Below are 19,437 nucleotides of genomic sequence, written 5' to 3'. Positions count from 1 at the left end.
AACAATTGTGATGGGTTAGTAGATACTGCTGCCACAGTCAATTCAGCTTTCAAATCCTCAGTTTCTATGTGCACTTTAGCCAAAGGCACAAGGATTTTGTGACCTCCTACTAACAAAAGCTCTGCCATCTGTCCCAGCAGAATGTCATTTTCCTGAACAATGCTTCTCCTAACCACAGAAATTTCTGCACCTGTGTCCCTCCACCCAAGGTGTTCCTTGCCATTAATTTTGACAGCCTTTATGTGCTTACTGCCTGGCTGGGCAGAGGCTATTTTTACAAACCTTGTATAATAAGTGGCAATTGCCTGAGGTGCCTCTGTGCTCTGGGTAGCAGCATTCCTATGAGTTGCTTGCTGCCTTTTCCCACCCAACACGGGATTTATTCCTCAGGGGCTCAGTGGAATTACAATGATAGCACCTTCCGGGCTCTTCTGTTTTTACAGGAGATTTAGGACAAGGACTAGGGGAATGAATTTGGGGAGGTGAACGTCCAGCCTCCCATCCACCCTCTTTCCTGAGCTAAAATGGAAACCCTGCTTCCCCCCAGGTTTTAACCCCTCTGCCTGTGATTTATTTCTAATATTTCTGTGAGCAGGGCCTGCCTCTTGCTTACAACTTAACTTTGCTTTATATCAGCAAAGTTTTGACTACTTTAACTCAGGCTTCAGGCCTCTGATACATGGGCTTATGTTTCAGGCCCTCTTCCTACTACACCCCTTATCCACTTATCCATCAAATCTTTCATCTGGTTTACATATGCCACATTACTCATCCCAGCCCCCCCCCCCCCCTTTAAGGCTTCTAAATGTTACTCTATATGTTTCAGATGTAATCTGTAATGGTTTTAAAACCATATCCTTGAATTTACTATAATCTGAAGCATCTCTAATTGGAATCTTATTGAACATATCCAGAGCTCTCCCAGACAACTTTGCAATCAAAGTGGGCATCTTTTGGTCTTCAGGAATTTCATGGAGTACACATAGCTGAATATTTCATCACCTTTGAGAGGCTATGTCCCCTGTCTTGCTGCATGCAGGACACAACCATTACCATTTGTGGATTTTGAAGAGGTGGAGCTCTCTGGTGCGTGGGGGTTCTGGTTCTGCTTCTCTATCAAGTTCAGTTGATGCTTTCTCTTCCTTTCTTTTGCCTCCATTTCTTTGGCTTGCAGTTCTAGGGCCCTTTGGTGTGCAGCTTCTTGCCTGGCATTCTCTGCTTCTATGGTTCTTCGGTGTTCAGCTTCTGGCTCATTAATTGCCATTTGCTTAAATTCCATACGTCTTTTGTGTTCTTTCTTCTTCTCTTCTGCCTGCAATCTGTATAGTTCCAGCTTCTTACTAGTTTTACTTTCACTCATTTTCCTGCTTTCCTGTCCTTACTTCCCTTGCCCGAAATAAGCAAAGAGAAAATAACAAACTGGTAACCTCTTTGACTGATCTCTAGCCAGGACACTTAAATCTCACTTAAAATCACCACCAGTGTATGAAGTGCCAATCTCACTCAGAGTAACAAGCTGTGCATATGACCCTGCTCGCTGCACCACTGTGACAGGTTCCCTCTGGGGTGCCACCTGGAACTGGGGTACCACTGAGCCCCGTCCCACCAGCCTGGGCTCCCGTTTACACTGTACTTCTGTGACAAGCTGCCAAGCTCTATCCAGGCTCCAGCCTGCACTTTCATCAACACACATGCAGGTAGAGACACACCCAGCTGCAGATACATACAGACGTTTTGACCAGCTACTGCGTTGAAAGGCTCCAGCTAGGGTACTTCCCAGCTACTCAGGCACACACCCCCTCCGGAGTGTAAACCCAAAATTATACTCAGCTACTTCATTGGAAGGCTCCAGCTAGGGTACTTCTCTAAGGCCTGGTCTACTCTACAAGTTTAGGTCTAATTTAGCAGCGTTAAATCGAATTAAGCCTGGACACGTCCACACGACAAAGCCCTTTCTTTCGACTTAAAGGGCCCTTTAAACTGGTTTCTTTACTCCACCTCCGACGAGGGGATTAGCGCTAAAATTGGCCTTTGCGGGTTGGATTTGGGGTAGTGTGGATGGAATTCGACGTTATTGGCCTCCGGGAGCTATCCCACAGTGCTTCACTGTGACTGCTCTGGACAGCACTCTCAACTCAGATGCACTGACCAGGTAGACAGGAAAAGCCCCGCGAACTTTTGAATTTCATTTCCTGTTTGCCCAGCGTGGAGAGCACAGGTGACCACGCAGAGCTCATCAGCACAGGTAACCATGATGGAGTCCCAGGATCGCAAAAGAGCTCCAGCATAGACAGAACGGGAGGTACGGGATCTGCTCGCCATATGGGGAGACGAATCAGTGCTAGCTGAACTCCGTAGCAGTAAACGAAATGGCAAAATATTAGAAAAAGTCTCAAAGGCCATGAAGGACAGAGGCCATAACAGGGACGCACAGCAATGCCAGGTGAAAATTAAGGAGCTAAGGCAAGCCTACCACAAAGCCAGAGAGACAAACGGAAGTTCTGGGGCAGAGCCGCAAACATGCCGCTTCTACGCGGAGCTGTATGCCATGCTAGGGGGTGCAGCCACCACTACCCCAACTGTGTGCTTTGACTCCATCAATGGAGAATCGCGCAACAGGGAAGCGGGTTCCGGGTACGAGGAAGATAGCTCACAGCAAGGAAGCGGAGAAACCGGTTTCCCCAACAGCCAGGACCTGGAACCAGTAACCCCCGAACTCACCCAAGGCGTGCTCCCAGACCCTGAGGGCACACAAGGGACCTCTGGTGAGTGTACCTTTGTAAATATTACACATGGTTTAAAAGCAAGCGTGTTTAATGATTAATTTGCCCTGGCAATCGCGGCCAGTACAGCTACTGGAAAAGTCTGTTAACGTGTATGGTGATGGAGCGGAAATCCTCCAGGGACATCTCCAGAAAACTCTCCTTCATGTACTCCCAAAGCCTTTGCAAAAGGTTTCTGGGGAGGGCTGCCTTATCCCGTCCGCCATGGTAGGACACTTTACCATGCCAGGCCAGTAGCACGTAGTCTTGAATCATTGCAAAACAAAGCATGGCAGAGTATGGTCCCGCTGTTTGCTGGCATGCAGACAACATCCATTCCTTATCTCTCTTTGTTATCCTCAAGAGAGTGATATCATTCACAGTCACCTGGTTGAAATGGGGTGATTTTATTAAGGGGACATTCAGAGGTGCCCGTTCCTGCTCGGCTGAACAGAAATGTTCCCCGCTGTTAGCCACGCGGTGTGGGGGAGGGGTGAAGTGATCATCCCAGAGAATTGGGTGGGTGTGGGGGGGTGGGTATCCCGTCCCGTCTCGTCTCCTAGAACTGGAAGGGACCTTGAAAGGTCATCGAGTCCAGCCCCCTGCCTTCACTAGCAGGACCACGGTAGTTGGGTTTGTGCTGCATGTTAACCCGGAAACTGCAGCCCCTCCTTTTACATTGCAAACCCATTTTAAATGGCCAACCCAATGGGTGCTTGGTATGGGAAATGAGGGCACTACTGTTTGAAACCATTCCCACATGTTATAAAGATTAAAAAAGCCAAAAGACTGTGGCTTACCATGGCTGCCTGCAAGCCAAATTCTGTTGCCTGGCACGGCGTGAGTGATCTCTCACACCAAACTGGCAGGCCCTCAATATAAGAGGAAAAATGTGACCTTGTAATGAAAGCACATGTGCTGAGTAATGTGAACAGCAAAATTTAACGTGAAAGAGTGTACCCATTGTTCTCTAAAATATCTTTTTTAACCACCTCTCCCATCTCCTCCACCAGCTGCAAATGTTTCTCCTTCACAGAGGCTAGTGAAGATTAGAAGGAGAAAACGGTGGACTTGGGATGATATGTTCACGGAGCTCCAGATGTCCTCCCACGCTGACAGAGCACAGCAGAATGCGTGGAGGCAGTCAATGTCAGAGTGCAAAAAAGCACAATATGAACGAGAGGAGAGGTGGCGGGCTGAATTGTGGACTGAACAGAGCAAGTGGCGGGCTGAAGAGGATAGGTGGCATCAGCTTGCAGACAGAAGGCAAGAGTCGATGCTCCGGCTGCTGGAGCATCCAACTGATATGCTCTAGCGTATGGTTGAGCTGCAGGAAAGGCAGCAGGAGCAGAGACCGCCGCTACAGCCCCTGTGTAACCAACAGCCCTCCTCCCCAAGTTCCATAGCCTCCTCACCCAGACGCCCAAGAACGCGGCGAGGGGCCTGCGGCGGGGGGGCCTCCGGCCACCCAGTCACTTCGCCCCAGATGATTGCCCAAGGCTGGCCTTCAATAAGTGTTAAAGTTTTAAACTGCAGTGTGTCCTTTTCCTTCCCTCCTCCCCCATCCCTCCCGGGCTACCTTGGCAGTTATCCCCCTAGTTGTGTGATGAATTAATAAAGAATGAATGAATGTGAAGTAACAATGACTTTATTGCCTCTGCAAGCGGTGCTCGAAGCGGGGAGGGGAGGGTGGTTAGTTTACAGGGAAGTAGAGTGAACCAGGGCGGGGGTGTGTGGCGAAGAGTTCATCAAGGAGAAACAAACAGAAGTTTCACACCGTAGCCTGGCCAGTCACAAAACTGGTTTTCAAAGCTTCACTGATGCGTACCATGCCCTGCTGTACTTTTCTAACCGCCCTGGTGTCTGGCTGCACATAATCAGCGGCCACACGATTTGCCTCAACCTCCCACCACGCCATAAATATCTCCCCCTTACTCTCACAGATATTGTGGAGCGCACAGCAAGCAGCAATAACAATGGGGATATTAGTTTCGCTGAGTTCTATCCGAGTCAGTAAGCTGCGCCAGCGCGCTTTTAAACGTCCAAATGCACATTCCACCACCATTCGGCACTTGCTCAGCCTATAGTTGAACAGGTCCTGACTATTGTCCAGGCTGCCTGTGTACGGCTTCATGAGCCATGGCATTAAGGGGTAGGCTGGGTCCCCAAGGATAACGATAGGCATTTCAACATCCCCAATGGTTATTTTCTGGTCCGGGAAGAAAGTCCCTTCCTCCAGTTTTTGAAACAGACCAGAGTTCCTGAAGACGCGAGCATCATGTACCTTTCCCAGCCATCCCACATTGATGTTAGTGAAACGTCCCTTGTGATCCACCAGGGCTTGCAGCAGCATTGAAAAGTACCCCTTGCGGTTTTTGTACTCGGTGACTTGGTGCTCCGGTGACAAGATAGGGATATGGGTTCTGTATCGCCCCACCACAGTTTGGGAATCGCATTGCAGCAAAGCCATCCACTATGACCTGCACGTTTCCCAGAGTCACTACCCTTGATATCAGCAGGTCTTTGATTGCGTTGGCTACTTGGATCACAGCAGCCCCCACAGTAGATTTGCCCACTCCAAATTGATTCCCAACTGACCGGTAGCTGTCTGGCGTTGCAAGCTTCCAGAGGGCTATCGCCACTCGCTTCTCAACTGTGAGGGCTGCTCTCATCCTGGTATTCTGGCGCTTCAGGGCAGGGGAAAGCAAGTCACAAAATTCCATGAAAGTGCCCTTACGCATGCAAAAGTTTCGCAGCCACTGGGAATCGTCCCACACCTGCAACACGATGCCGTCCCACCAGTCTGTGCTTGTTTCCCGGGCCCAGAATTGGCGTTCCACGCCATGAACCTGCCCCAGTAACACCATGATTTGCACATTGCTGGGGCCTGTACTTTGTGAGAGGTCTATGTCCATGTCAATTTCCTCATCACTGTCATCACCGCACTGCAATCGCCTCCTCGCCTGGTTTTTCTTTGGCATGTTCTGGCTCTGCGTATATTCCAGGACAATGTGCGTGGTGTTCATAGTGCTCATAATTGCCGCGATGATCTGAGCGGGCTCCATTATCCCAGCGCTATGGCGTCTGGGCTGAAAAAAGGCTCGAAACTATTGTCTAACGGAGGGAGGGAGGGAGGGGCGAGTGACGACATGGCTTACAGGGAATTAAAATCAACAAAAGGTGGTTGTGCATCAGGGAGAAACACAAACAACTATCACACAGAATGGCCCCCCCAAAGATTGAACTCAAAACCCTGGGTTTAGCAGGCCGTTGATTTCACGGAGGGACGGGGAAGCAAATGAATACAGAACAAATCTGGTCCATCTATTTTTTACATCTTAAGCTGGCAGCAGACAGTGCAGCATGACTGATAGCCATCGGCATCTTCTGGGTGCTTGGCAGATGATGCTGTACTACGACTGCTAGCCATCATCGTCAAGACGGTTCAATAGGACTGCTGGCAGGACTGAGTCTCCAGGAGACAAAACATGTCTGCCCAGGTGCCTCTGACCGAACTCACTGAGGAATACGACGACGACGGCTACCAGTCATACTGCACCGTCTACTGCCAAAAGGCAATTAGCTGCTGCTGTGTAGCATGCAGTACCACGTCTACCGGCACCCAGATGACATATGGTGATGGTGAGCTGAGCTGAGTGGGCTCCATGCTTGCCGTGGTATGTTGTCTGCACAGGTAACCCAGGTAAAAAGGCGCGAATCGATTGTCTGCCATTGCTCTGAACGAGGGGGAGGGGCCTGATGACATGTACCCAGAATTGAAGAGATCACTTTACTCTAAAGATGAGAAATAAAATGCAACGCGCCCCCCCCATAGTGACAGCTTACAAAAAATAATTAAGAAGGAGTTATTTGTTACATGTTTGTATAGTACTTGGTGTATTGCCTAGGCCCCCTAGACCAGGGTGGGCAAACTTTTTGGCCCGAGGGCCACATCTGGGTATGGAAATTGTATGGCCCACCATACATGCTCACAAAATTGGGGTTTGGGGTGCAGGAGGAGATGAGGGCTGTGGGGTGGGGATGAAGGTTTGGGGGTGCAGGAGGGTGCTCTGGGCTGGGACCGAGGGGCTCAGAGGGCAGGAGGGGGATCAGGGCTAGGACAGGAGGTTGGGGTGCTGGAGGGGGTCAGGGGTGCAGGCTCCGGGTGGCGCTTACCTTAAGCAGCTCCTGGAAGCAGCAGCATGTCCCTCCTCTGACTCCTATGCAGAGGCGCGGCCAGGCAGCTCTGCATGCTGCCCCGTCCGCAAGTGCTGCCCCTGCAGCTCCCATTGGCTGTGGTTCCTGGCCAACGGGATCTGCAGAGCCAGTGTTTGGGATGGGGGCAGCATATAGAGCCCCCTGACTGCCCCTACGCGTAGGAGCCGGAGCGGGGACATGCTGCTGCTTCCAGGAGCCGTGCAGAGCCACAGCATGCGCGGAGCAGGGCAAGCCCCAGATCCCACTCCCCGGCAGGAGCTCGAGGGCCGGATTAAAACGTATGAAGGGCCGGATGTGACTCCCGGGCTGTAGTTTGCCCACCCCTGCCCTAGACACTACTGCAATAGAAATAATTACTAATAAGGCATTACTGGAGTACAAATAATTGTAGTAATGATATTTACTCTCACTTCCCTTTACTCAGGTCAGGGTTAGGTTTGAACTAAAGCCACAAATAACTCCCCAGCTTAAGTCTGTTTAGTTGGAAACCGTGCCTTGTGAAATCTAAGTGAGAGCTCTCCTCTCTCAGGGCTTCTCATATATATTTGTAGCCTTGCCATGCCACCAGAAACATGCAAATTGAGGTGACTAAATCCTTTTGCCTTCTTAAGAGCTGTAGTGCTTGGTGGTTGGAATATATAGTACTTTCTGTTTTGCATCTCTAACTTATTTTTGCTAAATTATCATCTACAGGAAAACAGTCTTTATAACCTCGACTTTGATTTGGACTTGATGTCTTGGAATTCAGGCCCTTGGGATGTGACAAGCCATACTTGTATAGGTAATTACATGCCACGTGTTTCAGCTATGACTATCTTAAAAGAGTGACTACTAGGGATATTGACTTCAGTGGTACTGCTTGCTGGAGTAGGCTTTTTTGTATACAGAGATCACTTCATTGATTTTCCTGGGATGGGACATGGCTCCTGTTTTGGTCTCCCCTACAAGTCTCAGATTGTTTAGTTGCTGTAGTCTTACTACATTCACTTGTGTGGTTTACTCCAGAAGTTAAATGTTTGGAATAGAACAGCATGTTTCCTGCATGAGCTAAACTCCTACTGTTAGAAGTTTGTGCACTGTGAAAGTCTACTTACCGCTCTCTTGCAGATGAAAACTTGAAGGAAGAGCCTCAGTCGCCAGCCACTTCAATTTGTTCAGTCCCTTCACCATTATCAGACTCTTCAGGGCAGCATGTACCTGTAAGTAGTAAAGTCTTGGTGCCTTATGTTTGTGCAGTTATGTTGCATGAACTGACTTATGGTTCATTGTGACCTGTGTCGGTTGGCCCACCGAGCCGCTAGGGGATGGTGGGGAGCTACTGCCTCACTGGCCAGCCTGAGTCATGCCATCTGTCACTAGGGAATTAGTGGAGGGAGGGGCACCGGCAAGAGTCCCTAGCACGCCCCTCAGCCAGGGGAGCACCGGCAAGAGTCCCTAGCCGAGGCGGGCTGGCCGGGGTAGGGGAACGCAGGCCTACCCAACTCCACCGAGTTCCAGCCCAGGGCCCTGACAGTGGCGGGGCGAGGGTCCTGCCATTGGGTCAGCGGGGGTCCTTCTGCAACACACTGACCAAATAGACTCTCCGCACTGTGCAGTTCTGTCTCTGGGCTCCTTCCTACCCGGTTGCTCGAGCGAGTCCCTCCGGCTCATCTGGGTACTCTGCTGCTGGCAGCTCCAGCTCCCCCTCTGCATCAGGCTCCTCCAGTTCCTCCGGGTACTCGGCGGCGGGCTGTTCTGGTAGCCCCAGTCCTTCCTCCAGGTCAGGTTTCTCCTGGTCCAGGGCCTCCCCAGGCGCGGCAGCAGGGTCTGAAGGAAACAGCCAGCAATCTGCGTCTGCCTCCCTTCCTGGCGCTGCCCTGACTGGGCTAAGGATCCTGCCCTTTGTACTTCCTGTTCCATCCCTCCCCTTCCGGGGGGTTGAGTAAGCTTGGCCTGGCCCTGCCCACTTAGGCTGAGAGAGTGGCTCTTTACCCTCAGGTTCGGAGGGAAGCCACCCTTGCTCCCTAGATTCATATAGAAAATACAAATGAAAGGAGCAATCTAAGCTTAAATTCTGCTCAATTTCACAATATAAATGAAAGCAATTTGTTATACCTACACCTGAAACACTGACTTTTCTTCTGACATTCTCCTGTATAAAGTGTTTTCTTTCCTTGACTCTGTGGGTGACCCAAACAAACGGGGATATATGTACACAGCATGGGGTGTGGAAGCATGTAGATGTGTCCTGTTGTTACACGCACATTCTAGGGCATCCACCTTTATCCAGTTCCTAGGGCTCAAGGTGTAATCCATTTGATTTAGGCACCCCCACCCTTTCCCTGTTCCTAAGGCTCTGGGCGAAAGGCACCTACTCTTACCCAATTCGTAGGGCTCAAGGCATAATCTTCTACAGGTTTGCAGGACCTTTTACCAGTGAAAGAGCCCTTACACAGTAATATCCTTATCCTCTATTTATTAACAATTACCAAGCAGAATACACACGCTAAGCATTCAAAGCTCACCAATCCTGATCATGCAGGTGGACTTTCCCTGTTGGCCAGGCAAGGTTAGTCTTGTCTGGGTTGTGGTTGCTGCACGTCACTGTCGTGCAGAGGATTCTTAGCAGCTCTGATCTTAGGTTGTATCTTAAGAGGTGAGTTGTTCTTCTTCCAGGTCTTTCCTTCTTATTATTCTTTTCCCAGCTGGACTCCTTCTTGGACCCGAGTTTATAGTGAAACTCGAGTCCTGCTTAGCTATACTGTAACCACTCATTTCACTAAAATATTACAAAATAACTCTGACCAATCCTAACATATTGTGAAACAATTCTTTAACCAATCATACCCCACCACCTTAGCTGATTTAAATCTTACAAAATTAGTTATGCAAGAGACCGAAACAATCAAAGAACCAGATAGATACCATACATATAAACAGTAGAGAAGTAGGGACCATAAAGGCAAAACAGTAGAAGTATAGATTTTACAATCACAACTGTTGATAAGTGATTCCTTGCCAGACAGAATGCCATCAAGCAAAGTTTTCTTTAAACATCTTAAGAGATTCCTTGCTTATATGGTGATGGTAGGTACTATTAGGAGGGGTGCCTTCTTAACATTCTGATATTACACTGTTTTGATATAATTTAGAAGAAATGTGAGGATGTTACTTTCTGTTTCTTGGCTCATGGCTGCTGCTCTCCTAATATGGCTGCATCAAAAGGCCTCAGACCTTACACTATGCTGTGCATGTGTACAACTGCCTGTCTTGAAACCGACAACACTCACTGTAGGCTTGCCCCTCCAACAGCTGCTGCCTCCTTTCTCCCCAGTCCTACAGATGGAAGGAGAGGTGCTCTTGTTTCTAAACTTCATTTAGTTCCACTGTATTTAAGTGCAACACAAAAAGAACTGAACACCATCACCATTGAGGTAAGTTTGGAGACTTTCAGGGCCACAGACAAGAGTGTTGTCTGTGCCTGATACTCGGGTCTATCCAGTAGCATAATGCTAGTGTGGATACACCTCTACCCAGATATAACGCTGTCTCTGGGAGCCAAAAAATCTTACTGTGTTATAGGTGAAACCGCATTATATCGAACTTGCTTTGATCCACTGGAGCGTGCAGCCCCGCCCCGCCGTAGCTCTGCTTTACTGCGTTATACCCGAATTCATGTTATATCGGGTCGCGTTATATTGGGGTAGAGGTGTAATTACTGAATGACATTTTTTTGTGTGTGTGTTTTTTTTATAAATCATTCAGACTCATGCCCTGCGTGTCCTTGCAATAACTAATTTTAAAATTAAAAAAATCCATATAAATATCACAGCAGCTTGTTTTTCCCTCTGTGTAAAAACATCCTGAGTCCACATAAAACTCCCCAGCCCATAAACCAGCTTCTGGGCATTTGGGGAGGAGAGGGATGAGCCTTCACATTAAAAGCAAAGTTAAATTGAGGGTCTGGCATACTGAAGGGAATTGAGAGGCCTTTATGGAGGACTCCTGCCAACTGCTTCCTTTCACTTAATGATGGAGCTGCAGCTTGGGTACCTCTGCTGATTGCAACTGTACCAGCATGACATGAGGAGAAAGGCAGTCTCTCAAGCAATTAGGCCTCAAATCATTAAGGCCTGGTCTACACTGGGTGGGGGGAATCAATCTAAATCAAAAAATTAATTAATGGAGATATCTATCTCCTAGAACTGGAAGGGACCTTGAAAGGTCATTGAGTCCAGCCCCCTGCCTTCACTAGCAGGACCAAGTACTGATTTTGCCCCAGATCCCTAAGTGGTCCCCCCCTTAAGGATTGAACTCACAACCCTGGGTTTAGCAGGCCAATGCTCAAACCACTGAGCTATCCCTCCTACCCCTAAGTTATGCAGCTTCAGCTACATGAATAACGTAGCGGAAGTCGACGTACTTAGATCTACTCACTGTGGTGTCTTCACTGCGGTGAGTCGACTGCTGCCACTCCTCCGTCGACTCTGCCTGCGCCTCTCGTGGCAGTGGAGTACAGGAGTCGACAGTAGAGCACTCGGGGTCAATTTATTGTGTCTAGACTAGATGCAATAAATTGACCCCTGCTGGATCGATTGCTACCTGCCGATCCGGTAGGTAGTATAGACATACCCTTAGGGCTTTCAAGATTACAAGCAACTGTCTGAATTCCATCCAGGAATTTACAAGTAGTCAGTGCAACACAGGGGAAAGGTAGTGGATAAAGTGGTCTTTGAGGTAGCTAGGTCCTAATCCTTTAAACAAGTGTGTACCATAAGGCTAGGACGATGAGCTATGCATTGAAGTGTTTGGGTGCCTATGGCATCTGAAGAGCATCAATGTGAATTATTTGCTTTGCTGCCAATGAGTAAGGCTGCAAATCTGTTATGGAAGTCACAGATTCTGTGACCTCCGTGACTTCTGCAGTGGCTGGTGTGGCTGACCCCAGGGCCAGCCACACCGTTTGCTTCTGGGGCAGCCCCGGGCCAACCCCCCGCTTGGCCCCCCAAGCTGCAGTAGCTGTGATCCAGGGACACCTCCTCCCTCCCCCAGCTGTAGTAGCATCACACCAGAGGCCCCCCTCCAGAGCAACGGTGCCTCCGAAGTCCCCAGAACACCTAAGATTTAGTCCGGGGTATTTATAGTAGAAGTCATGGACAGGTCAGGAGCTGCAAATTTTTGTTTAATATCTGTGACCTATCCATGACTTTTACTAAAAATACCCATGACTAAATCTTAGCCATACCAATGAGGCATGCTGGCTGCATACTGTGCCAGTATGTGCCTCATTTGAGAGGTTGGAGGATGTTAAGAGACTAATTTTTTGTTTTGTTTTGTCTTTTTTAAAGCAGCTATTCATTGTGATTTGGTTTCTTCGGTAATGAGAAACAGCTTTTCAGATCAACTTAGTTCAGGCCCAGCTTGAATGACTCTTTGTTTCAATTATCAGTTGGATATTCGTATTCTATAGGGAGACTAAATCCTGTGTTAACAAGGAGATGGACGGACTCACTGATCTTTTGATCTCTAGATTCTATCATTCTGATTCCTGTGTTCTGCTATGTCGACATGGGAGCTCTGTACTTTGGAGAGCTGTATAGGGCTTGCTCCCATTGAAGTCACAGGGAAATCTGTACTTGGGAGTACTACCTACATATGGTCCAGTGGCCTTGGACTTGAACTCAGGAGACCTGGGTTCTGTTCCTGGTCACTGAGATGCTTGGGGACTTGGGCAAGTCTCTTCATCACTCTCTCATCCATCATCTGTCTTAGTCTTCAGAATCCTCAGGTATATCTCATGTATATATAGAACCCCTAGCATAATGGGGCTAGATCTTGATTGGGGCCTTTGCGCACTATTGGAGTACAAATAATTAATAGAGGAAAAGTTGAATATTAGATTTGTGGTCAGTAGCACAGATCTGAAAGCAGAATCCGAACAGCATTTGAGTGCTTTTGTAAGCACGTTCTTCTGTTCTGAGAAGGATTTGTCATTTGTTTTATATATTCTTTGTCAACAGGAAGACTTGGACTTCAGCACCAGCTCCGAGATGTCTCCTGTCTCTCTGTACAGCAAGAGATCTGGAAGTCAGAAAGATAAAAAGCTCACTTCCAATGCTGCACACCAGTCTGGTAAGAGTGATCTGCTTATTTTGACCACACAGTTGGTACATGTATCATTGCTTGTTGTATTAATTTAAATGGAATATATGAGGTAAAGGTGTTAACATAACCAAGTCACTGTCCAATATTAAACAGTGTTAAACAAGGTTCAGGGTTCAGAGTAATTCTGGATAGTTTTCTGAAAACATCTGCTCAGTGTGCAACAACCATAAAAAAAAAGCTAACAATGTTAGGAACCATTAGGAAAGGATAGATAATAAGACAGAAAATATCATAATACACTATATAAATTCCAGGTACATCCACACCTTGAATATTGCGTGCAGTTCTGGTCACCCCATCTCAAAAAGGATATATGAGAATTCGAAAAAGTATAGCGGAGGGCAGCAAAAATGAATAGAACTATGGACCAGCGTCCATTTGAGGAGAGACTAAAAAGAGTGGGACTGTTCAGCTTAGAAAAGAGATGTCCGAGCGGGATATGATAAAGGTCTATAAAATCATGAATGGCGTGGTGAAAGTGAATAAGGATGTGCTATTTATCCCATCACATAACACAAGAACCAGGGGACACCTGATTAAATTAATAAGCAGCAGGTTTAAAACATAGTGAAATACTTCTTCACACAAGCAGAGTCAACCTGTGGAACTAATTGCCAGAGGATGTTGTGAAGGTCAAAAGTGTGGGTTCAAAAAAGATTGAGAGAAGTTCATGAGGATAGATCCATCAATGGCTATTACCCAAGATGATCAGGGACATGCTCTGTGTGTCTCTAAATCTTTGACTGCCAGATGCTGGAACTGGACGGCAGGGGATGGATCACTTAATAGATTGTTGTGTTCTATTTGCTCCCGCTGAAGCATCTAGCAATGTCCATTGTCAGAAGACAGGCTGTTAGACTAGATAGAATATTGTTCTGGCCTAGTGTGGCTATGCTTATGTATACAGAGAGCTCACCAAGCTTAGTACTGTAGCAAACACACCATTTAAAATCTTTTTGACCTTTTATTAAAGATAAAGAAAAGAAGAAAAAACAGTTAAAGCATTTGAAACGTGAAAGTATTAAGTTAGGCTTTTGTTTTAATATCTCTTGCTCTTTTTCCCTTTAGCTGGAGAGAGCTTTAGAAGGAAAAAAATCTTGGACAGTCTCTTAGATGGGATCAAAGTAGGAACTGTCCTTCTGGGGAAAAGAGACGTTAGTTGAGATTGGCTAGAGATGTTACAATCCGATCCTGTTTCATCTTAGGTAGTGGTTGGGATTCAGCTGGAGCTCATAAAGGAGGTGGTGTCATCTGGGTCCCTCTCTCTGGTCTGGTCTGGTCAGGACATCTCTCAGGATTAGGATTAAGTCTTGGAGTCCCAGGAGATGGTGAGGCTGGCAGCCATGATCATGCAGCTCGCACAAGTAGCTAATTTTTCTCCCCAAAAGTCTCTTTTTAGGGACTCCAAAAGGGAATTGTCAGTGGAACAGTCCATCCCCTCATTGGTGGACAAAATAATTAGGCCTATTATCCAACACACCAATTTTGTTTTTTTAAATTTTCAGTCCCACACTTGTTGTGTACCAAGCATGATAGTAACACAGTCCTTGAGTTCATTTTATGAACTTTCACAAACTCTTTATAATTGAGCTCACAGTTAGGGTAAATTTGCAGGCCCAATTATCACATGCTTTGCACAAGAAAATGTTCACCGAAAGGTGTCAGCAGTCCAGTTCTAGCAGACAGCCCTTTTATTTCTGATAGATAAATCCATTTGTATATAAGATGCATCTTTTAATAAATAGATGGACAAAGAAAGACTTCAGTAACCCTCACACAGTGCTGTATAGAATTTTTATTTTTAGATTTTGTGGTTCAACTCAGATTTTTTCTTTCCCCAGCAAACAGCTCTGTGGGGACACCAAAAAGATCTAGTCAGACAACATCCAAACCTTCAATTCAACCCAAGCCTCTCTTGCTGCCTGCAGTACCTGAAGCTCAGGCCAGCCTTGGCATTCAGGCTAAAGCCATCATTATTCAGGCTCTTCCAGCACTTTTGCCACTGACAAAGCAGCAGCCAGTTATTAGTATCCAACCGGCCCCTCCTAAAGGTACGTGACTAGTTGTGATTGAACAGGGCTTGAGATGGATTCTTTTTTCTTTCAAGGTACACAGGGAAAATGCCATATTCTGAGGCAAGTAAAGTGAGTGAAGTTTGCTTTGACATCTGAAACAGAGGACCCAGAAGGGGGGGGGGGGGAAGCTAAGAGCTTTACTGACATGCAAAGATATAAATATTCTCCAAAATGCTATCAAGACTACCACATACTGACAAAGAAGCAGGAGAGGAGCTGGGACACTCGGCATTTCCTAAGATCTATTCAAAAAAAGAAATGGTAGGTTTATGTGAAGAGGTGGGTTTTGAGGAGAGAGTGGCTGCATGGCAAACAGGTTTAAAGAGGCTGTTCCAGGCCAGGAAGTAGTACATGAGACGGGAGGAAAGGTCATGTGGAGGGAATCAGAGTTGGTGGGGCTGCCAGATCTGCTTGTGAATTGAGTGCTTTTGTTTATCCCCTCATAATACAAGACCAAGAGAACATTCCACAGAATTGATTGAATGACACTTAAAAGAGAAAAAAAGAAAATGCTGTTCTACCCACTGCATAATGACCATGGTGTTAGAGTGACAGAGTGGGGATTCAGCCTTGAGTGCAGAAGTGGGGGCCCACAAGGATGTTAAAAATTGATACTTGCCACTTCAGGTTTGCATTAAACTCCCAAGGTTACAGCTTCTCTCTGACCTTGGCTTGGTAAACGCTGCCACCACCCAAATGCAAAAAATCCCCTTTGAACCCAGGAAGGATCATTTGGGAATTCCTCCCTGTGGGGTACCCTCAAGCCCTTTCACCCCCCCTCCAGGGAATAGCTGAGAAAGGAAACAAAGGAAATTAGCTGTGACTATCAGCTAATCAAACAACATGCACAAACCTCTTAGGACACCAAAAATCCAATCCTCATCTTAAAAAAAGAAAATTTTATTAAAAACAAAAAGGAAAACAATACATCTGGACCTTAGGCTAGATCTTAAAAGAAACAATTACAAAAATTAAGCACCCAAAATAGCTTTCTTGGGGGTTCAGCTTAAAGGTTATAAGCAAACAAAAGCATCTGGGGTTAGCACAGAGGAGTTCCACAAGCCTTAAAAAATAAACAGAAATAAACCTGATCACATCTAGCTAAACATTCTGCTCTACTTACACATTTGGAGTTCAGATAAGTAGTTCTAGGTATGATCTGATGATTTATGATCATACCTGGCTTAAAGCTGCTTACAGCATTGCTGCCCTGTCCCTCCAGCCCAGAGAACAGACAAAGGGAAAATTTATTTCCCAAATTCAAAAGTTCTAGCCTTCCCATTGGCTCTTTTGGTCAGGTGCACACCCCTTTTCTTTTACCTGTGGGCTTGTTAACCCTTTACAGGTAAAGCAAGCAGAGAACAGACCAAGAGGGATTTTATAGCTAATTGGCTGGCTGGGTGTCCATAAAAGGGAGCTCCCCCCTACTTTATTTATCACACCATGTGTAACTCATTGCTCCAGAAATTAGAGCCCAAGAATTTAGTAGGATCCAGAAAATAAGAGATGTTTGTATGAATAATGAAAATATCCACAATTAGGTTAGGATTACAAACCGGCTTCAAAAACCACAAGGAGTCCTTGTGGCACCTTAGAGACTAACAAATTTATTTGGGCATAAGCTTTCTGTAGTGCTACTTTTTGTAGTGCTAACGAGGCCAACACACTATAAAATGTAGTTTTCCCTCTGTTGATATTCACCCCTTCTTGTCAATTGTTGGGAATGGGCCACATTCACCCTAATTGAATTGGCCTTGTTAGCACTGACACCACACTTGGTAAGACAACTCCCATCTTTTCATGTGCTGTATATTTATACCTGCCTACTTTTTTTCACTCCATGCATCTGATGAAGTGGGTTATAGCCCACGAAAGCTTATGCCCAAATAAATTTGTTAGTCTCTAAGGTGCCATAAGGACTCCTTGTTGTTTTTGCTGATACAGACTAACACGGATACCCCTCTGAAACCTCCTTCAGGCCATGACCCAACACTGACTGATAGGGGAAGGAAGAAGCTTCGCTCGTGGGTAGGTTATTCCATAATTACCTACTACAGGGTTTCTTTCACCTTCCTGTGAAACATCTGTTTCTGACCATCGTCTGAGACAGAATACTACACACGCCATTCATCTAGTCTGGTATGGCTATGTTCCTCCCTGCGTTCTCACAAGTCTTAGTTACCTATGCTTTCCCCTTAAGAATTCATAACGTGAAACTATTATTAATTGTAATTTTGGTGCATGTTTTGATAACGAAGCTTCCTACTAGGGAAAGAACTGGAACTATTATTTCAGTTCAGATAGGCCACCAAAGAGGTGTCAGAGGTTGTTGACTGGTCACACCCAGCCCTGTGCCAGATTTGAACTAATGAACTAGAGAGGAAAGGTTACTTATCCCATTAACAGTTCCCTAAGCTCTGCATTCTTGGGTTTGGCTGCCATACTTGCTCTGTTATTTGCTAAAGTGGGCTCAGTCTTCATTGACGAGCTCTGAGCCTGTCCTCTTGCAAATTCAGAACAGACCTGTGGGATGGCAACTGATTCTCTGAAGCTGTCTCATGTAGTTGTATATTTTGACCAGCAGATGGCGATAAATACTTGCAGTTCAGCAGCTGTTTGAACTAAAAAGGCTTTGAACACAACAAGTAGTAGGAAATGTGAAAACTTGCTCTGTGTGTGTATGAAAATGCTTTGGTAGAGATCTAAGGAAATATGTCTTCACTATTGATTGCTTTTCCACTAGGAGTTAGGCTAAAGCCAGAGAGACTGGCAGAAAGTTTTTGTCAGGTATGATTTGCCTAAATTATCAGACTGTCTGAACTACAAGTTCACTTTCTAGTTGGGCTGACACAGCCCTTAATCCTTTTGAAGTACTGGTGCAATGCATTTCAGTAGTATTTCGAATAAGATGGTGAAAAGATCCCTTTCTGTAAGAGTGGAAATATGACAGTGGTGGGAAGGGGTACTACTTGGTCCTTGTGAACAAGTGTTAACATAAGATCAGTTTTCCCCTTCCCTTGCATAGGTGGTATGAGTGTGGCTTGGGGAGGGCATGTGGGGAGAGAATATCATTGGGGAGGTCAGGACCCACACCCAGGGCTCCTGCAGAAATTTTCTGTTTACTTTCTAATTGTAAACTTTGTCATAAACTCTTGAGGAAGAAAACTCTTCTGTGGAGCTGTTCCCCCAGCTTACAGGATGTCCTTAGTCAAAATTCCACCTATCTACTGCAGCGGGCAATTGTTGGCTGGTATTCTCCACCTCTGAGGTAGCTGAATTTCAGTACTGCAGAGCACTAGGATCTTGGGATGAAAGGTGCTAGACGAATTTGGAAGAATTGACTAGTTAGATCAGACTTGCTAACCGATGGTGAGCAGCCTGTGTTTGTAAATCAGAATTGTTTAGACCCTGGGCTGCTTCTCGAGTCACAAGTAGGAGCTCAGGTAAAGAGAGGTTTTTCCTTCTACATCTGGTGCAGTGAGTTTGACCTTTGATTTTGGCTATAGATCTTATTAATCTAATTAGTATTACAGCAGTGCTTAGAGGCTAGGGCCCATTTTGCCAAGCACTGTACAAATATATAACGTATGGACCTTTATATTGTCATTTGTATTACTATAGTGCCTAGTCACCTTAGTCATGGACTGGGATCCCATTGTGCTAGATGCTGTACAAGACACAACAGACAGACAGATGGAGTGATTACAGTGAGACAGCATTGGTCAGCATGATGGGCAGTGGTCTCAGGATACCAGTGGCTTAACTGTTGTCAAAATGTTTGTAGATATCATGGCAAAGTAATTTTAGGGAGGGATTTGAAGGAGGATAGTGAGGTGGCTTTACGGACATTTATGGGGAGCTCCTCCCAGCATGAGCAGCAGCATGGGAGAAAGCACGAGGATGCTTGCTTGAAAATTTAACAAGAGGGCAATGGAAGATGGGGGGGGGGGGGTCATGGGCCAATTGGAGGTATGAGTCAACATCTCAGTAGTGAGTGACATAATAGGTATGTGGCGGGTGGGGCGGGGGGAAGAGAGGATATGACATTCTGGAGTGAATTCTAGGCCAGTGAGAAGCTGTGTCACTCTTGCCCTGCAACCTGTGGTGCCTCACAATGCTTTGCTGCTGTAGCTTCCAACCTGGTCCCCTCATAAACAGCTTAACTGCATGCAGATCCCACCTGAGTGTCTGTGTGTAGCTACAGCCTTCCAGCACATTCCAGTCACACTCTAGTTTGC

The 19,437-nt window shown here is 46.4% G+C and overlaps 1 protein-coding gene across 22 annotated transcripts in view; it reads left to right on the top strand.

Moving 5' to 3' along the window:
• Window positions 1-19,437, top strand: part of ATF6 (activating transcription factor 6) — a 357,879-nt gene that overhangs the window by 6,764 nt on the left and 331,678 nt on the right. For 19 of the 22 annotated variants that reach the window (XR_010590059.1, XR_010590058.1, XM_065555768.1 and 16 more), the window contains exons 3-6: window positions 7,674-7,761; window positions 8,088-8,179; window positions 12,980-13,091; window positions 14,966-15,175. Coding sequence is in view for 20 of the 22 variants with exons in the window: in XM_065555768.1 (XP_065411840.1) it covers window positions 7,674-7,761; window positions 8,088-8,179; window positions 12,980-13,091; window positions 14,966-15,175 (502 nt within the window). In the remaining 2 variants the exon portion in view is untranslated. Of the gene's footprint in view, window positions 1-7,673; window positions 7,762-8,087; window positions 8,180-8,201; window positions 10,394-12,979; window positions 13,092-14,965; window positions 15,176-19,437 lie in introns of those variants that run through there. The other 3 variants (XM_065555757.1, XM_065555764.1, XM_065555753.1) reach the window with 2 other exon arrangements.

Source organism: Chrysemys picta, chromosome 8 (genome assembly GCF_011386835.1).
Source record: "Chrysemys picta bellii isolate R12L10 chromosome 8, ASM1138683v2, whole genome shotgun sequence".
In the NCBI taxonomy this organism is placed as follows: domain Eukaryota; kingdom Metazoa; phylum Chordata; order Testudines; family Emydidae; genus Chrysemys; species Chrysemys picta.
This window is presented reverse-complemented; position numbering and strand designations above follow the sequence as displayed.